The sequence below is a fragment of the Coffea arabica genome, chromosome 2e, assembly GCF_036785885.1.
Source record: "Coffea arabica cultivar ET-39 chromosome 2e, Coffea Arabica ET-39 HiFi, whole genome shotgun sequence".
Classification (NCBI taxonomy): domain Eukaryota; kingdom Viridiplantae; phylum Streptophyta; class Magnoliopsida; order Gentianales; family Rubiaceae; genus Coffea; species Coffea arabica.
The window spans coordinates 2320888-2341227 of NC_092313.1; the positions used below are offsets into that span (position 1 = coordinate 2320888).

At 36.2% G+C, this 20340-nt stretch overlaps 1 protein-coding gene across 2 annotated transcripts; it reads left to right on the forward strand.

Moving 5' to 3' along the window:
- The first annotated feature begins 1712 nt into the window (after positions 1 to 1712).
- Positions 1713 to 19832, forward strand: LOC113730060 (tripeptidyl-peptidase 2). 2 transcript variants are annotated; one of them, XM_027254504.2, is made up of 34 exons: positions 1713 to 2152; positions 2353 to 2431; positions 2538 to 2611; positions 3063 to 3172; positions 3281 to 3361; positions 4005 to 4091; positions 4186 to 4328; positions 5071 to 5221; positions 5355 to 5477; positions 5775 to 5858; positions 5953 to 6140; positions 6483 to 6657; positions 6774 to 6895; positions 7014 to 7093; positions 7382 to 7440; positions 8292 to 8446; positions 8719 to 8897; positions 9464 to 9576; positions 9643 to 9813; positions 10445 to 10573; positions 10679 to 10779; positions 10852 to 10969; positions 12128 to 12207; positions 12610 to 12682; positions 13170 to 13255; positions 13348 to 13399; positions 13539 to 13673; positions 13825 to 13896; positions 14373 to 14465; positions 15957 to 16052; positions 16695 to 16811; positions 17070 to 17162; positions 17799 to 17981; positions 19576 to 19832. In XM_027254504.2, the coding sequence occupies exons 1-34, from the start codon at positions 1801 to 1803 to the stop codon at positions 19732 to 19734; spliced, it is 4113 nt and encodes a 1370-aa protein (XP_027110305.2). In that variant the 5' UTR covers positions 1713 to 1800; the 3' UTR covers positions 19735 to 19832. The 2 variants fall into 2 exon arrangements, with proteins under 2 accessions (XP_027110305.2, XP_027110306.2); XM_027254505.2 differs by having other exon boundaries at positions 1714 to 2152; positions 16713 to 16811.
- Positions 19833 to 20340: the final 508 nt, after the last annotated feature.

The window sequence follows — 20340 nt, forward strand, 5'->3', positions numbered from 1 at the left end:
TATTATAAATGTATAAATTAAAAATGAATATTATATAAATGTATAAATTATAAATTATAAATTATAAATTATAAATTACATATTTTAATATAAATATACATTTATGCATTTATAATACAATTATCAATATTTATAAATAAATATATTTATATATTTATATAAAAATATTTAAATGTATTATATTATATACAATACCTACACAGTTGGTAAGTTTTACAAATACCAAAATATTAAATTATTAATAATATTTCATACCCTTACGAATATGTATTTGAAAATTTTGCAGGTTTGAGAATGATAAATGTGCTCAGAAATTAGTGACGTGGTTGCGGTCATGCAATTTTACAATGTCCCAAGCATTGTTGATATCAAATGGTAAGAGAATATGGATATCCGAATATGCAGTTATACCTACGGTACAATTGCTCTCAATTAATTAAGTAATGAACAAGTATCTACATGTAGTTTCGAATTAATAATTGTAATCTATAATTGTTTGGATGGTTTTAGGTTAAATATTTCGGATACTTGCTTACATTCAAAGTATCAACCTAGACAATATGTTCCATGAGTTATGCAAAAATTGTGGCCAACCATGTCAATCTCATTTTGAAAAAATGGTGTGTATCCATTGTAATGACGTAGTCGACACTATTGTCAGGTAATTATTTTCATATATTTTGAACTTTAATATAATTTGTTGCATCATACATCACAATTTCTTCTTAACAGATACAATGTTAACATAGAAGTTAGAGATTCCAGTGGTACCTTATACCTCGCTCTTCAAGACAGGCATGCACGATTCATGTTTTGTTGTGATGATTCTTATCTTACAGATTTAAAAACAAAGGTATGCATTATTTATATGTATATTTTTTTACACAATATTATTTACAAACTGTTTAAAACAAAAGTTAATTTTGAACTATGTATGCTTTTAATTGTCGGAAAAATGGAGGTGCATTGTTCGACCAACACATTAATTCATGCAAAAATCGTGCATTCTCATTTATAGTGCGAACTCCACAAAAACCAATAGAATTAATTAAACCCCCAATACTGACATTCGTACTCAGAGTTGATTGGTGTGAAGAATGTTCACACCTTCGTAGAAGATTATCAAATCAAAGGCAAAATGTCTGTAAGTATTTCATTCACTTATCGAATTAAATATTCAATTATATTTAATTGGACCCTTATGTCGCTCAATTTATGATATAGATTTCTATTTTTTTCAGGATCCAACCTTCATCAAAGTGATCGTTTATAAATAATGGAGATGATTTTATCAATATTGAACTATTGTTACAAAGTTTCATTTTTTTAAATATACTTTCATGTGCTAATGATTATAATATTTTACTATTTTTAAATTCTTTCATAGATTGTAATTTTTTTAAATAATGTAAGTACCGTGCGTAGCACGGGTATTCACACTAGTGAGAAGAACGTGAGAAGGGACGAGAGAATTAAAAAAAAAAAAAAAAAACAAACAAGAGGAGGAGGAATAGTCATAACTCACGTGGGCCACGGAGGGTACCCGAGATTTCGTCATCCATGCAAAATTGCAACGGGCAAAAGAATGAAAATTATTTCAAAGAATCAAGTGAAGCGACGACGTCCCCCCCTGCGCAAGCGCACCTCGAGTAAACTATCCCCTGGATTCCGGCGGTTTGCGCTCTTCTCTTCAGTGCCACTGCCGGAATCCTCCACCCAGTTAGCTACATTTACTAAAACACCCCCCCGAGAAAAGCAAATATGTAAAAATATAGTCCAATTAAGTAGTAGTAAAAAGTCATGCAAAGTCCGCTTCTCAAAGCGGCGAGTTTTACTAAGCTCCAATTATTTCCTCCTTATTACTACTATCCATCCATCATCATTCCCCCCAAAAAGCAAAGCATAAGTAGGGAGAGAAACTCTGGTGAGAAGAATCATAGCAGCACTAAGTTCCGCAACGGTACCGGAATTAGGGCAATGCCTTTTGGTTCTTCTGTCAACTCCGGTGAAAACAATGGCTCTTTCCGTAAAGTCAGGTTGAACGAGTCCACTTTCTTAGCCTCCCTCATGCCTAAAAAAGAGATTGCCGCCGATCGCTTCATCGAAGCTCACCCTAACTTCGACGGCCGTGGCGTTGTCATTGCTATTTTCGGTATCTATAAATTTCTACAAGTTCATATATAAGGAGAACATCCAGCTGCTAGTACTGCTTAACAAATAGTTTGATATTGATTTAAAGTAACTCACACTGTATAATCAGCATGTTGTTTACTTCTATTCGCGATTATAGACATCCACGAGAGTGAAATTTGAGTCTTTTGCTATATTCTTTTTGGCTGATTGACTTTGAAGATTCCGGAGTTGATCCGGCTGCGGATGGACTACAAGTGACGTCGGATGGGAAACCCAAAATTCTTGATGTTCTCGATTGGTAATGAGTTTGACATTTGTCTTGGTCTTTTTTGAATTAAAGGAACTTCTGATTTTACTTTTTTTTCCCTATTTTGGTTATGGTTGTGTTGTATATAATGCAACAGCACTGGAAGTGGGGATATCGATACATCAACTGTTGTGAAGGTTGACGCTGATGGTTGCATTCGTGGAGCCTCAGGTACAGTATTTCTTGTAATGTTTGTTTCTTGATGTGTTGGAAATTTATTTGGTTTAGTGGTTTCTGATTCTAGGAAACATTTGGTCCTGTCTATTTTGGTTTTAGGAAAATTCTGACATCATTATGACGATGTAACATGGTGGAATACTTGTTTGTGTACCTTTTTTTTTTTGGTCAAAATGTGTATCTTTTATTACCTTTTTTATCAGTGACTCCCTTCGCCAGTACTCTGGACTCTGGAGTGACATTGTGATGGTGTCTATTCCGTCTTTCTTAGACCTTCCTAAATTGATTTTTTTTTTGGGGAATTTTTCCATTTTAATTCTTCAAAGATTTCAACTTGACATACTTGGAGCATAAACTAGTATTTCAATGGTACCTCTCCTTAACTATTATTTAGTATGATAGTTTTTGTAGTGGTTGCAACTTACCTTGTCCTTGTCCCGGTTAGGCACTTCCCTGGTTGTAAATTCATCATGGAAGAATCCTAGTGGGGAGTGGCATGTGGGTTATAAGTTTGTCTATGAGCTTTTTGCTGATACACTGACATCAAGATTGAAGGTAAACCTGCTATTGTCAAAGTAGCCTATCTTCTTTATCTAATCTAAATGGATTTTTCTCTTATCTCATTTATTGACTTCTTTCATTTCCCATAAAATTACTATGCAGAAAGAACGAAAGAAGAAATGGGATGAAAGCCACCAGGAAGCGGTAGCTGCAGCTGTGAAGCAGCTTGATGAATTTGATAAGGTTTTGCCTGAATACTTATTTAAAACAATAGAGTTTAGATTCTCAACTGTTTGCTTCTTTTACTTTTCTTTTATGTATGTCCATACGTCAGCATATGGATTTCAACCATTATTGTAGTTTTGGTCATTTTCATAATTTATCTCCATTGTATTTGCCTCAAATTTACTTCATGAAAATTTAGAGAAGGGAAATAATTGTCCAAATATTTTGTGCACTTGGAAACTTGTAAAGCATACCAAATGACATTGTGTGGTGTTAGAGCCTCTCTAAAAGCGTAAGAATATTACGCATCAGGTAATGTTCTAAATTAGTAATCTGTATATAAATAATGATCTTTGTGTATTGACAGCGTACGTTTTCTTCTTACACAAATCAGCTTTGATGCATGCTATATGTATCACAAGATCTCTTTAAATCCTTTTATGGGATTATGTTTCTGGTACCTCTTCAAAGTAAAAGTAGAAATTGTCACTGTAGGAATGATTAATCTCGTGTCATTAAACTTTAGATGCACATTTTGTCCTCCTAGAATTGCCCATCATCTGATCTAAATATTCTTTAGCATCATTCAGCAAAGGTGTTGTTTCAATTTTTCTGTTTATCAGTGTGCTTTTTCATACCTCGAATCATTTTGTGCCTTCAGAAGCACACAAAGGTCGAGGATACAAACCTGAAAAGTGCCCGTGAAGACCTAAAGAACAGACTTGAGATTCTGCGTACACAAGCTGATGTAATGTTTTGTCTATTCACTCAGCTTCTTTCTTTCTTTTTTTTTTCAAGGACCTAGTGGTATACTTTTGACTTATGTAATTTCTATTATTTAGAGCTATGATGACAAGGGACCGGTTATAGATGCTGTTGTATGGTATGATGGAGAGTTATGGAGGGTTGCTCTTGATACTCAAAGTCTTGAGGATGAACCAGGACTTGGAAGACTAGCTGATTGCATTCCTTTAACCAATTATAGGTATATGAACCTTGCAGCAAGAGTCTCTCTTGCATCTGCATACATCTAGGTGCATGTTAAACTTAGAAGTCAAAATGATGCTTTTTAATACTCTTATTACCGAATCAATTGAGAAGATGGTATAGGCAATGTGTTTCAGAGAATACCAGAATAAACTGGCTTAAGTAGTGGTAATGTGCAATCCCACGCATTTCACACGCCAAAGAGACTTTCCTCTATATATCTTCATTACCGTGAAATTCATTATTTTTTTAATTTTCTTTTCTTGTTTTAAGAATATAACCTTAAGCATACTTTTAGTCTCAATTTCTCTGGACTCTTGCATTTGATCTCCCCCTTGGTCATTCTCTTCTACATGGTCTTAATTGCTTCTATGTTTGACTTTATTGATGTAAAAAGGATATTCATCTTTTTAGGAGTAGATCTAATGATTTTGTTGCCTTTGATAATGGTAAGGAGTCATGTCTAGTACGTCTTGTAACCTTTGCTGAAGCCTAAATACTGGTTGTGACTCATACTTTTATTATACGCTGGAAAGCTGATGTGTTGTAACATCCATCATATGTTATGTGCTTCATAAACAAGCTTGGAATTGTACACCTTCAGTGCCACTTGTGACCATTATCAAGGATTTTTATATCTCACTGGGTTTTGATGTGCCAATTTGTAAAGCAGGCATTTATCACATTTATATGTCCAATCTGCGTATTAACAAAGTTAACATGTGGATTTTGATTTGCAGGACAGAAAGAAAGTATGGTGTTTTCAGTAAGGTAGATGCTTGTACATTTGTTGTTAACGTATATGATGAAGGCAATGTTTTGAGCATTGTGACAGACTGTTCTCCTCATGGTACTCATGTTGCTGGGATTACTGCTGCTTTCCATCCCAAGGTATATTTTCATAGGTCCAAGATTTTTCTGGCAAACCCCCTACAGCCCCTTGTCACCATTAATGCAAAAGGTAATGTGCTATAATTTTGGGTGAACTAAACTTCTTAACTTACTATATTTCGTGGTTATACAGGAACCATTGTTAAATGGGGTTGCACCTGGAGCACAGCTGATTTCATGTAAAATTGGAGATTCACGCCTAGGTTCAATGGAGACAGGAACTGGTTTGACACGGGCTGTGATTGCAGCTGTTGAGGTAGGAAATAGGTGAATTTACTTCAATAGCTTAATTGCAATGGCTGCTTGGTATCACGTGTTATATGGCACAGCACATTCCTAGTTTTGTACCTCACTTAGTGGGTTTCAATATTTATTGGTTTCATGAGTTCTATTTCTTTCACTTTCTGATTGAGTACAAAGGTGAATGCTTCCCTATGCAGGGCCCATTGTCTCCATGATAATGTGCAGCATTTGATATCATTTGAACGTTGTTGGGTCTTTATGTTATCTGTTCAATGTTGGAAATATTCTTATTGCATGCATTTGTTTGCAGCATAAATGTGATCTTATCAACATGAGTTATGGAGAACCTACACTGCTGCCTGATTATGGCCGCTTCGTTGATCTTGTTAACGAGGTATTTCAAATTTACATTTTTTGTCTTGTTGTAGAGGCAGTTTAATACCTTATTTGTTCACTTGAACCCATGATTAATTGGCTGTTGTATGTAGATGGTCAACAAGTACCATATTGTATTTGTCAGTAGTGCTGGCAATAATGGGCCTGCATTGAGTACTGTGGGTGCTCCAGGTGGTACAACTTCAAGCATAATAGGAATTGGTGCCTATGTTTCCCCTACTATGGCAGCTGGGATGCACAGTGTGGTTGAAGCTCCTGTGGAAGGACTTGAGTATACATGGTATGCTATATGTCCTCTTTTTTTCTTTTTGTTTGTTTGCATTTTGCAGAAAATATAGGTTCTTCTATTCCCAATTGATAATTCTTTTCCAAGTGAGCTTTAAAATATTGGTTAAGACATGTTCCCTGCAACAAATACATATATTTGTCCGACTTCTAGCAATTTCATGGTGTTTGAACTTTTGAAATTGGCAACAACTTGACATGTATTTGTACTCATTTCTCGCAACTACAAATAGATTGTCTTCCATCCTTCCCACCCTCAAAGTGCATGAAAATTTCATAAAACAGGTATTTTTGGTCTACTATGAGCTTTGCTTAATTTGCCGCAAAAGATATGCAGGTCTAGCCGAGGACCAACAGTTGATGGTGAACTTGGTGTCTCCGTAAGTACGCCTGGTGGGGCTGTGGCTCCAGTACCAACATGGACTCTTCAACCACGCATGCTTATGAATGGAACATCCATGTCATCTCCTTGTGCGTGTGGGGGAATTGCTTTGCTAATCAGTGCTATGAAGGTAGTTCTGAAGTTGTTATTTGTGTTTCATTCTTTTCTTCTTTCCTCTTCTTTCTCCAAATATCTCTCTCCCTACATTATCATCTTAACCACCTGATGAGCATACTACTGTTGCAGTCCGAAGGCATACCTGTGAGTCCGTATAGTGTGCGCAGAGCCATAGAGAATACGTGTAATCCTATCGGTGATTGCCTTGAAGATAAACTATCTTCTGGGCAAGGACTCATGCAAGTTGACAAGTTAAACTCACTACATCATATCTTTTGCTTCTTAAACTGTATCTTTAATTTTTTGAATATGTTAAAATCTTCCCAACCCTTTATGATTTGGGATATATTTGTTTGGATTGGATGCTAGGGCCTTTGACTATATTCAGAAGCTGCACAGCTTACCTTCTGCTTGGTATCAAATAAAGATCAATCAGTGTGGTAAACCAAGTGGGTTCTCTTTCTCTCTTTATAATTGCCAACTCTTTACCCCAACTCCTAGCGCACCAAGATTCTACTTAGATGCCTCTTCCTTTGCTATTAAGTATCTGTCAATTTTCATAAGGTGCAGCAGATGTTAGTTACTACTTTTCTCCCATATAATGAAGCCATTATACCATCTTGGAGTTTGTCCTGAAGATGTATAAACATAAATTCGATGTGCAAACATATTTTTGCAGTATCTTGTGAGCTCAGGGCTTACTGTAGATTAACTGAGTTGTATTTCTATATTTGTAGGTCCTACTTCACGAGGCATCTACCTGAGGGAGGTCAGCTCTTGTCAACAGTCTACAGAGGTGAAATAAAAAGTTTTGATTTATTTATTTGACTAATATATTTGTGCACCAGTTCCGAATATGCTTGTGAAGCCAAGATTCTTGCCTAATACAAAATTCCTAGCCTCTGGGTTTTACTTTACACCTAGGCAAAAGAATGACTTAAGAATGTATATTAGTTAGATTTGAAATGAAAAGATTCCTTCTCTGTTGAGATTAATTATTATTTGGAATAGAAGGAACGAGAGAAAAAGAAATTTTATGACTGTCCAGAATAGAATATTTAGGGGAAAAATCATTCTATGATTGCTTGACACGCTTTGTTTGTGAACTGATTGGTAGTTTCTTGGCTAGTTGTTTTTTTTTTTTCCTATTTTGAGCTGATTTTCTTTGTGACTTAAATTGTTCTTACTAGCTCCCTTTATGTTTCTGTAAAGAACATGTTTTCCTGAGAATTATACTATATTCTTCAAGTGGTACGAGGGGAAAATATAGTCTCAATCTGTTGTTGCCGGACATGTCCCAGGTTATTGGGCTTGTGGAATCCTTTTAATGCAAGTACTTAATCACATGAATTATGGCTATGCTCAGTGTCATTTCTGACTGCTGTATGCCTCTTATAATTCCATTAGAGCCTTACTGGATTAACTGAGCCTTGCTTTTGTTCATGAGAATGGGGCAGAAAAGATGTTAGAGGTAGTCAGTTATTGTCATCGAAAATTATTCTCTGAAAAGCATTCCCACTTTTTGTTGAACAGTAGACACAGCTAAAGGGATAGCAATAGCATTACTGGAAAATGTGTTATGGTTATTCATATCAGGAGTTGCAATTCTTTTATGCATTTTTCATCAGCTAACCAACTCATTATCAGTGGACAGTGTTAGTTGAACCAAAGTTCCATGAAGATGCAAGCAATTTAGACCAGGTGGTTCCATTTGAGGAATCTATTGAGTTACACTCTACCAATGAGGCAGTGGTCAGAGCTCCTGAGTACCTTCTATTGACTCACAATGGGCGCACTTTCAGGTTGGTCAGCACCACTGAATTTTGCCTATCATGTTTTCTAATTGCTTCTTGAGTACTAGTTGCATGATTTAGTCTGCCCATAAATTGGGCTGCTATTTGCTGAGCGAAAGTGAATAGTGATTGATCAATTTTGGGGTGATCAGTTCAGGAAATTTTACTCAGACATTTCTGTTTTGGTTCCTAATTCTTCCCTTTTTATGTCTACTTTGGCAAGCTGCTAATGCTGTTCAAAGGTGTGGCAAGAATAAGTCGTCCTCCTTTTCCTTTTGTAGCATAATTGTGGACCCGACTAATCTCAGTGAGGGTTTACACTATTATGAAGTCTACGGAATAGACTGCAAAGTGCCATCTAGGGGCCCTCTTTTCAGGATTCCGGTTACTATTACAAAACCAAAAGTTGTCGAAAATCGACCTCCACAAATTTCCTTTCAGGGGATGTCATTCCGGCCAGGTGATTTTCAATTCTGTGAACAAACATTTCATTTGATTCCCAAGCTATTTTGAAGTATTTTCAATTTAAGTTGAAAACAGTTGGTTCTACATGCATCAATGTATTTTTGGGTATGTTTTCATATAAATTTTCCTTTTGACAAGTTTAAGTGACTAAGTCTTAAAGTCACTAAGAGTTTAGAGAGAATTTTCATTTTTACTGACTCATAAGCTGTCAAACTGTTGGTTCTGAAGTTTCATTGGTATCTTGTGGATTTTTAGGCATTGACATTTTATTTACTTAATGAGATTAGTTGTCATTCATTTATTAGGCGATGTTTCCTTAGCACCTTCTGTGGTGAGGGTTTTCATTTTACCTTCAGCATCAAACTAGTCTGGATGCACATGATGGGTACTGTGTGATAATCATAGAACTGCTAAATATTGATGAGTGGCTTGCGTCCTCTTCATTGTACTCTTTTCTGCATGTGGCTTTCTCTTTTCTTATTGAAAGGGACATTTTTTTTGTTTCCCTCTTCTTGCCCTGCCCTCATGTCATCTCTTTCTGCCTTCCTATTTGTTATATAGGCCACATAGAACGTAGATATATAGAGGTACCAGTTGGTGCTACATGGGTGGAGGCAACCATGCGGACATCAGGTTTTGATACAGCTAGAAGATTCTTTGTGGACAGTGTCCAGGTATACTACTTGTAAGATATCTATGTTACATTGTCAACACCCGCTTTGACACGATTCTATTTATAGATCTCACCGTTGCAAAGGCCCTTGAAATGGGAGAGTGTCATAACCTTCTCTTCTCCTTCCGCCAAAAGCTTTGCCTTCCAGGTTGAGGGTGGCCTGACAATGGAATTGGCAGTAGCTCAATTTTGGTCCAGTGGCATAGGAAGCCATGAACCTACTATTGTTGATTTTGAGGTAACACAATATCAGATGACTGAGAAATTGTTAAATCAAATATGTTTCTAGTTTATTCTTTTTTCTGTAGAAAATATGGGTTGGTCATTTGTCAGCTTTATTAGGGGGAGCTGTTGGCAAGGAGCCCTTAGGAGCTTTCATCTATGTAATGTTTTGTACTTGTGATCCTATTCCAACTATTACTGAAAAGTATCTAATTTTGTGTCAGTAAGATATTTTTCAGGTTGAAGTCATTGACTATTTTGGGGTATTGATTCTGCTTTCTAGCTGGGATGGATTTTTCTAAGTATATTTTTTTTGGCCCCAATTTATCCCCATTAGTCAACTTAGTTATGACTCATGAAGTCTTGTAATTGTGGGACTGTAATCTTACCTATGCAGCCTACACATTAGTTGGATGTCGGACTTCAGGCATTAGTTGAATGTCGGACTTCATGTGCCTATGCTTTTGTTCTTGTTCTTTTGATTTCTTGAATAGAGTTGAGCCCACTAGCCATGGGTGGTTAGCCTTCTCTTGCTGCTGGCTGGCTTGAGGTTTTTGTACTGAAATTGGCATAGTTTCGTTGACTTCTTTTTGTAAAGGGAAAAACATGTTAAAGCCTTTGCTTGTTTCTTGATGTAAATAAATTAGATTGGTTTCCATGGGATCAACACCAACAAAGGGGAAGTGGTACTAGATGGAAGTGATGCACCTGTCAGAATTGATGCTGATGGTCTTTTGGCATCTGAGAAACTTGTCCCTGCTGCAATGCTAAACAAGGTGAAATAATTGAGCAATTTGCGCAGAAAAGGAGAAGTACCTTTTCAGATGCGTGACAATCATTTTTGCTATTTCCAACCTTTGAATATACAAATGACTTTGCAGGTTAGAATTCCATATCGTCCTGTTGATACCAAGTGCTTTGCCCTTTCAACCAACCGGGACAAACTACCATCTGGCAAACAGATATTAGCTCTGATTTTGATGTGGGTTCTTACATCCCTACTTGATTGAATATAAGCACTTCCTTGCACTCTCTTATTCCTCTGGTATTGCAGCTACAAATTCAGACTGGAAGATGCATCTGAAATAAAGCCTCAAATTCCTTTGCTTAACAATCGCATCTACGACAACAAGTTTGAGTCTCAATTTTACATGATATCCGATTCAAATAAGGTGCATACATTATTCTGTTATTTTTGCTTCATTGTATGCATCTGATTGTCAATTGCAGCTTTTTCTAGTCTTCTTTATTCTTATGAAAAAAATTATTTATTTCATGCTTTTTATTTTCATTTTGCCACGTCATCTTCTGCTGCATCATGATCCCAATCACTGGCTGCTCAATTTTACTTATTCGGTGCACTGTCTTTCCTTTGTAAGATTTGTGATGATTTATGTGGGTAACGATCATTTGATAACTTGAGGCCATGTGCCCATGTTTCTGGGCATTAAAACAGGGAGGAAAGCACATTGTGAGTATTTGCTTCACTATTCAACTTGAAAGCTTTTTGTTTTCTGGACTTCTGTGCTTATATGCATGCTGTAAATTAAATTTGGCAGGTGAGCAGTTTGACATTTGCACAGTTAAAAAGAAAATCTTAATGTCATGTTCCAACATAAAATGCATTCTGTTGGAACATCCAAAGTACATTAAGTTCTGGTGATTCTGCTGGGAATCTTTTTGTTGTTATGTAAATATATGTGGAGAGACCTTGAACTTGGTTATACACCTCCATTCTCAAATACTTCTTCACACTTGGAGTATGAGGAGGTCTTTTAAAAAAAAAAGAGGAGGTTGAAGCTTTTCAAGGACAAGGAAAAGGTTTCTGAGCTGGTCGACTCCTATAAAAGATTGTTATAGCCTGTCCATGTAAAGTGAAAGTGGAATTCATCCATTGTTTTTTCCTTTCCGTTCGCTCAGATTTCTTCTGTCTCATCAATTTTGTTCGAATCCTCTTTTTCTTCCGAAAAAGGGAAGAAGAAGGATCTTCTTTGGTGAATCCCTCTTGTTCCTGTTTAGTCTCTTCTTCAATTTGGAAGTTGTTTCTGCTTCCATTTCTCTTTCTTCCTCAATTTCCACCCTGCTTAAGTTTTTAAGTATCCATGTTTTATGAAGCCTATAGGGATTTTACTAATAAAATATATATCTAATCTTCTCTAAATGTTGATGTTGTGTCTTTTCTGATTGCTATAGTGTTCTAGCTGTTTTATGTCTAGAGGAAACTATGCTTGTACTTGGTGGCAAATACTTATTCTTCAAAGCCTCAAGATTTGTTTTGCAGTTATGTATCAATTTTTTGCTTGCTTAAGTATTTTGCTTTCACTATCCAGCGAGTTTATGCGATGGGTGACGTTTATCCAGATTCGGCGAAACTTCCAAAGGGCGAATACAATTTGCAGTTGTATTTGAGGTAAAAGCCTTGTTGACGTTGTAATCTGTAGCAGTCATTACAAACACTTCATCCCTTACTGAATTGTGAATCGAGTTCTTTTATTTAACAGATTTAGATTAGTTTTATAGGCTTAAAAGCATATGTATTTTTTGAATCCTTGAGATGGTGGAGTACTTGAGTCACACTTAAATTTTTTGAACTTACATTTATATTACATTGTTGTGATAAGTTTGAAAGTTGTAAAATTTTCTGATCATTCACAGCAAAGGATTGATGGAAAGGAAAAATGAAAAGAAAATCTTACAAGATATTGATATCGTTTCTCTGATCTGAACTTTGACTTTGAGTGGTCCTAGCAATTTTCATTAAACTTACTGCAACGTAGTGTTGCTGATCCATCTTCCTTGTTTTTGGTTTTAGGCATGACAATTTGCAGTATTTGGAGAGCATGAAGGGCTTGGTATTGTTTATTGAAAGGAAATTGGAGGAGAAGGTGGATTAGCATGTTTTTTACTGTATATATTTTGAACCATCTGTTTAAGAGTAAATGTAGTTTCCTTTTGTTACTTTGTTTGGTATTTTTTTTCCAGTAAAACATTTTAACTCTTTTCTGAAATTCCCCCCATTAGATTAAAATAGATGTGCTAGGCATTTGTGTCTTGTGCTTTGAAATATTAGTTACACATAATTGAAATGTTAGCTTTAGAGTAACTTTTCTTTGTTAGATTTCATATTTCTAACTTTTTGATGGAGCAATAGGGCTACTAAGACAAACTTTTGAAACCATCCATAATTTCCTTCATTGTTACAATTGTTAAGTGAGGACCTTTCCCACCAACATATTTGGCTTGTCTCCCAAGTTTCAACCTTCCTTTTAATAGGCTCTGACTTGCCCTAAAAAAAAGGGCTCCGACTTGTCTGCTTGTATGATTTCTTAAAGAACTTTCAATTGTTTAATTTCCTGTACTTTTTGAATGCAGGAAGTCATTAAACTGAGTTTCTACAGTCAACCCGATGGTCCTATTATTGGAGATAGTAGCTTTAAATCTTCTACATTAATTCTGGGGTACTTTATATTTTTTTGCCCCTCTGGTGGTATTCTTCTTTCTGTATTGTTCAAGTGGCAACTGTGAAGTTGGACTTACTTATCTGTGGCAGGTTGAAAGAATCCTTTTATGTGGCTCCGCCAATAAAGAACAAGCTACCAAAGGTTTTGAACTGTCAAAATATCTTCTTTATAATGTCCTCTCTCTTCATGGTGGCTACTATAGAAAAAGAAAAAGACGAAATGGAAGTGTTATACTCAAGATTGTATCAAAGTTCATAATTTTATGTCTTGTGACATGCAGAACTGCCCTGAAGGATCTGTTTTGATTGGAACAATTTCGTATGGAAAGGTTTCATCTGCTGTTTCTGAAGAGGGGAAAAAGCCAAACAAAAACCCTACATCTTATCTTTTGTCATATATAGTACCTCCACCTAAGGTTAATGAACCTGTTGCCTTTTTATCTGAAGTTAGTTTGTCAAGGTTAATAGGACGATATTTGCTTCACTTCTTTGTAGAAATTATACAACCGTATCATCTGTTACATTTTCAGATCTTTTAAACTCCAGTATGTTGTATCTTTTTCACAGCATGATGAAGAGAAGGGAAAAGCTTCATCTAGATGTAGTGGCAAAAGTGTGTCTGAAAGATTAGAGGAGGAGGTATGTTAAGAATGTCAAATCTTGTCTGTTATATTTATCCACATCTTAATCTGGTGTTAGTTACTAAGAAAAATCTTGTTAGTGATTTTTGTAACTTTCAACAGCATTAGAAATGTCAGAGATGTAATTTTGGCTCTTGCTTTTACTACAGGATACAAACTTTTCACTTTATAGAATGTCAATTGCATTATGCGAGCATCACACTTGAGTAATTGCTGTAGTCCCTAATGGATTAGTTATTCTGAGTTTGAATTTTGGTTAGTTCTTCCAGTTTACCATGTGTAATGTTACCAATTCTTCTGCTGGTGTCTCAGCATCCTGTAACTCTTTTTCTGCTTTCAGTACGAGATGCGTATGATCCTTGACAGCATTATATTTCTATACTTAATTGCTTTGCTTACAGGTGTAAGGTCGTCTGTGCTCTGTTTTTGTTTTGTTAGTGTCTTGATTCTTTTACGATGCCTTTGGTCAATCAGGTCCGAGATGCCAAAATTAAGGTTCTTGCCAGCCTGAATCAAGGCACTGACAAGGAGCGATCAGAATGGAAGAATTTGTCCATCTCTCTTAAGGTATTTATTTTGTTCTTCTTTTCAAGGATTCATGCATGTCTCTCTTGCAGAGTTGTAGGTGTTTGTTGTTTTGCAAGTGTTAACGAATCTTAGCAAGGCCCCTTATGTGGGTACTTGTACACCTATTGTCAATCATTATCTATGGTTGGGTCGGGCTCCAACTTTAAAAGTCACTGGCTGATGCACTTTTTAGTACCCAGTTGCCCAGGTATATATGAGAAGTCACCGTCTTTGGGAGCTTTATGCCTATTAACAGCAACATGCAAACACACTGAGTCTGCATATGGAAGTTCATCATGAATAAATATGTTGTTGACCATATTTGCTTATAAATTTTTACATTTGCATTTTATTTTGAGTAGTTTATCTCATGGGCCTTTAAATGCATACCTCATGAGAAACTTGGAAGAATTGCCTTCGGTTGTCATTTCTCTTGAATCTGGATGCCTTTCTGGTTTATGTTGCCAAAACTTTTAAAACTTTTAATCGTAATTTACCCAGTGGGATTTGCCTTGAATTTAGTATGTTTTTCACCCTTGCTAGATCATTCCTGTCTGGCTTGGCCTTGCAAAGCCATACTTATTCTCACTTGGTGGCCTTTCAGCATATTTAGTGGCCCTTGTGCTCCTTGTTTGCAATTCATAAATTCTGTTAGGTTGCTTTCCTCTGTATTTTGTACACCTTGCGGAACTTGTAGAAGAAATTAGTCTAGAGACTTGTTCTTCTCCTCCTAACTTGTAGAGGAGTCTATGGCATTCTGCATGCTTTCTGTTTTTAATCACCTAATCTCTTTTTGTTCCACATACTATGATTCAAATTTGCAGACAATGTGTTCTCATTGTATAGTTTAGTGACTTTTGCTCCTTCATTGCATTTCATGTAGGCCTTTATTGGTGGAATAGAAATTAGCTATTTGATTCATTTTGATTGCTTCCTTTTTCTTAAAAAGGCAAAAAAAAAAAAAAAATCCCTTCGTTTTGAAAATTTCCCCCCTTTTCTCAAACTTTTGCTGCATTTCATGTACAACGATTATTACAATAGAGAAACCAATTCCATAAATATGTTGCAATTCCATAATGCATTCAGCTCAAGTGTATTTCAGAAACCAATTTTGCCACCGTTGGATTTGAAGGGAGAAGATTCTCAAAAGGATAGATCTGATGGAGTAGTAGTTGTTTTTGGGTGGGTAGGAGGGGGTGGGCAAAGTAGCAGTATTGTTACAAGTTAGGTACCTAAAGAGTACATTTGTTACTTTGGAAGACCTACCACCTTTCAGTACCTGCATCTGGATCTAACTAAGAGAGTCACTATTCGACAATTTCTCGTGCTGATGGTTTTAGGATTCCTTTGATTATACTGATTATTCAATTTGTGCTTTTAACATCAATTTTATACCTTGCCGACAGTAGTAATTGTTTATATCTTTATGTGCTACCATGCAGCTACATGTTCTTTTGTTTGCTGAAGTTATTATCATGAATTTAATTGCAGTCAGAATACCCGAAGTACACTCCGTTGCTTGCTAAAATTTTGGAAGGTTTGCTATCTCAGAGCAGTGCTGAAGACAAGATTCATTATTATGAGGAGGTATATAGTATTCCAAAGAGTGGCACCTTTCCTCGTAACTATTTAGTTTTTGGTATACAAGTATAATTATTTTTTTCCTTGTTCTGGCCAACAGTGCAACATAGTGCTAGATCCAGAAAGATCTAGGCTGAAGGCTTCTGGGATATGAATGTGTAATCTAGATGCATAAGAGTTTCCGCAATTATAAGGCATAACTGGTATCACTTCACTGGAAACAATTTGCATGCAGCACTACTGACATTTAGTGGGTTGTTTAGCATCCGAAAAGATGAGTGCAAAATGAAAACTACTATGATGTCAAAATACGTGCTATAACCAGTTTGAATTCTGGAATTTTGCAGTTGCCCAGTGTGATGTGGGTGTGCCACGCTGCCAAAGTTTTAAAAATTGATTTTTCCACATTGGAATTTTGGATATTTCAAAGAAATTGCACCCCACAAAATTTTTCTTGAAACTAAATATAATTGTCCCAAGTTTTATATGCAATGGTTCCTTCGTCCACCCCCCCCCCCTGGGGGGCCCAAAACCAAAAACACAACAAAAAAATAAATCCTCAAGTTCTGGGTATGCCTCCACCAAAGAGGAATTACTTGCACAAAATACTTATGGCTGCTCCTGATTACATTTGCTTCTGGTGCTTAGAACTTCAACACTTTGCAGATGATTGCTGCTGCAGATGATATCATAGATAGTATTGACAAAGATGAACTTGCCAAATACTTTTGCCTGAAAAGTGAACCAGAAGATGAAGGTGCAGAAGTGAGTATCTGTCTCCTGATTGATGCATTGTCATTTTCTGATGTTTTGGAACAACAATGAAATAAGATTGGAAATGTCATGTTGTGATTCCCCATATTGTAATTTAAGTGCGAGGATTATGGTTTCTGGCATTCTGGATGAAGTTTCTTTTTCCTTTTTATCCCCTTTGGGAGCAGTAATGTGGAGCAATTTTACTTCTTGCTTTTCTGTCCTGTAATAAGGATCGAAACTGGATAGTGACTATTAGCTTCACTACAGAATTTGAAGAAGAAGATGGAGACAACCCGGGAGCAGTTAGCAGAAGCACTGTACCAAAAAGGGTTAGCACTATCAGAGATTGAAAAACTAAAGGTATGCTTTTCTGAGATGGGATCAGGGACTTCTGTTGGTATTTGGATCGCCAAAGAATAAGTTCACAAAGATACATAGCATGTTGGAATTTGGTCTCTTAAACATTTTTTTTATTGATATTCCAGAACTTCTATGCTGAAAATTATTTTGCTGCTGGGAAAATTTAAAATGGAATTGCATACCCTACAACTGTACAAAAATCAGGAAACCGCAGAAAAGTAGCACAGCTAGGTTAATTTAATTGGATCAGACTGCATCTCTGTGACACTGGTACTTCTAATTTTACATGTATGTTGCAGAATGCATACCATGCCACCTTTAGTTACAATGACAAATTGGGAATATTGCTGAGCTATGATTTAAAAAGGTTGTGTGTATTCTGTATTGCTAGGTACATAAGTTATAGCAGATGTTTTAACAATATGTGGCCCATGAGGTTTATAAGCTGGTGCAATAAGTAGTTTGTTTTTGAATCTCTCTATCAAAACACGCGTACACACGATTTTGGGTTTTCAAATCTTCTAGTTCTCCAGTTTAAATTGTTTTTCAGTTGCTTGCTGTTTCACAAGGTAATTCCTGTATGGAGGTCATGTTATTTAGGAGTAACATTTTTGATAGTGAGAATGACCATTGCAGGAGGGTGAGAAAGTTGTGGATGAGGAAGGTAATCAAGGTGCATCAGAAACTGATGCCAAATCAGATTTATTTGAAGATAACTTTAAGGAACTAAAGAAATGGGTGGATGTTAAATCATCTAAGTATGGGACTCTTGTGGTCATACGGGAAAGACGTAGTGGAAGGCTTGGAACTGCTTTAAAGGTACTTCTCTTCTTTTTAAGAATGGTTTTATCTAATTATTGTTTTTATGTATCTTAAAATCTGCTTCTCCTCTAAAAATTCTGGGTGAATGAATGTTTTTTTGATTTGGTATAACCAAAAAAAAGAAAGGTTTAGGTATCTGTTTAATTTTTGGAGCAAGTACTTGTTTCTTTGGTTTGAGTGTTTGGGCTTTTTTCCTTTACCCTAAAAGACCAAAAAAAAAAAAAAAAACTCAACCAAGATTGTTTTCCCTGGTTTATTGTTTTTGCACTGAAATTGGTTTTGCTGTTGTTAAATTTATAAAAATTGATTCGTTTTAGGCGTTCAATGTATTATCAATTAGTAGTTGTCTGTGTTTTAGAAGTTAACATAGGAACCTAATAACAAAATCCATAGACCAAACGCTGGTTGGGGTTGGCAACGAATGAAGCGATAGTCGTAATGCCTTATTGGTAATAGCACTTTAGGTTGGTATGGATATTTTTGAAACCAAAACTAACGATCTGTATGGATAGGGTGTTTCTAAAATTTTTAATTGTAGATGTATTTGTAGGAAACTTCTATGATTTTGTATTTTTGTGGTGTTTCTAAAATATAAAACTTTTTGGAAATTTTGAGTATAGTTCTTAAGGCCCTACCTCGTCCCTCCCCACCACCCCCTCTCCTCCCCTATCTTCTCTGTCAATGTGAAGGGATGGGGTGAGGAGAGAAGGGGGGGAGGGGGGTGGTGCCCGGTGGCGGGTGTGGGGAAGGAGGAAGTGGTATCGTGGTGCATGGATGGTCCTGTGTGTGTATTTCAGTTTTTTTTTTTTTTTGGTGTGGTATTTTAGGTGGGTTTGAGGGTTGTAACTGTTGATGTACATGAATCCTTATGGAGCCCCCAATTTCAGAAAACTGAAATGGAACTAAAAAAATCAATCTCTATATTGTTTTCCTCTTTCCATTTTTAGAGTAACAATGGAAAAGCAGCTAGTCATCATCCTTTAGGTCAGGTATGGATACCCAATTTTGTAATTATCGTACCTCTTATTGTGAGGGAGGAGGAGGCCATGGGTGGCAGGAGGTGGTATGGTGGTGGAGGGTGGTGTTGTGTGTGCTTGTGTTTTTCTTATACTTTTTCTTTTGGTTATTTTAGGTGGTATTGAGGTGTTTTTGAGGGGTGTTATTATAATTGTGTACACGAATCCCTATGGAGGCCCTAATTTAAGAAAATTAAAACGGAATTTAAAAAAATTGATTTCTATCGTCTTTTCCTTTTTTCCATTTCTTTTGATAGAGTTATGCTTGCTTTACTCCTTGCCTTGAGATGATGCTGAGATTGAACAGCAACTAGCCATCATCCCCAAGGTCAGGTAGGGATGCCTATTTTTGTCACTATCATCTCTCTTTCATTGTGGAAAATTTAATTCAGTCTAATTAATCTAGAATTCTTCTTGGTTGAGTTTTGTCACAGTTGATATGCCCCTATGATTGTATAACTGTTGTTTTGTGTGATCTTATAGTGATTGACATGGTTACACCATGGCCTGATCTTCCACTTGGTATTTTGATTGGAATCTCAAAGTTTCTCACGATAGCGCACTTGTTTTACCAGGCGTTGAATGATCTGATCCAAGATAATGCTGAACCTCCAAAGAAGAAGCTTTATGAACTAAAGCTCTCATTGCTTGATCAGATTGGTTGGAGCCATTTGGTTTTGTATGAGAAACAATGGATGCTTGTCCGCTTCCCACCCAGTTTACGTCTTTTTTAGATACTACTTTCTTTGACATACTCTAAATCTTTTGTTCTGTATAATCCGAATAATAAATACGAATTTGTAAACTTAATAAGTTACATGTTTTCTTGTTACTTTTTTGGTGCTAATACTTTACTGCTGTTTGGAGATTAACTTCTTTTTTTTTTTTTTTACCTTGAGTTTATCTTCAGTGTGTTGAAAGCTTGGTATCTAAAAGGTGAGTATATTATCCCCGGAAAACAAAAATAGGTGCCTGCTTCTTGTCTGCAGTCTTCGGAGGGGTTTTCTTCCCCCTTTCCTCCGCAATAGTGCAATTATATGTGCTTTAAGTTCTTCAGATCAAATAGAGTGATGTATGAATCCTCAAGCATCTAGATTATGTTGCCTTGGTGGGTTTGAATGTTGGAAGAACTTTTGCCCCAAAGTCTAAATTTACAGTTCTTATCTTGTGCAAAATATCAGGAACACTCGGGTGGGAGTAAAGGTAAGCACCGGCATTTCAATTACTCTCAAAATTCTTATTGGACTGTCGGGTTATTTCTCTAATTATTTGTTTACCACACAGATTAAACTGTAAGACTCCCAACTATGATGGCGAGCAATAGCGGAAAACCCCATAAT

What these genes read in the sequence shown, in the direction of transcription:
- LOC113730060 (XM_027254504.2), top strand. Translation starts at nt 1,801, where the DNA reads ATGCAAAGTCCGCTTCTCAAAGCGGCGAGTTTTACTAAGCTCCAATTA. An exon ending in TCTTCTACATTAATTCTGGG is followed by an intron (nt 13,256 to 13,347) that starts GTACTTTATATT and finishes TATCTGTGGCAG; the next exon opens with GTTGAAAGAATCCTTTTATG. An exon ending in ATTTGTCCATCTCTCTTAAG is followed by an intron (nt 14,466 to 15,956) that starts GTATTTATTTTG and finishes ATTTAATTGCAG; the next exon opens with TCAGAATACCCGAAGTACAC.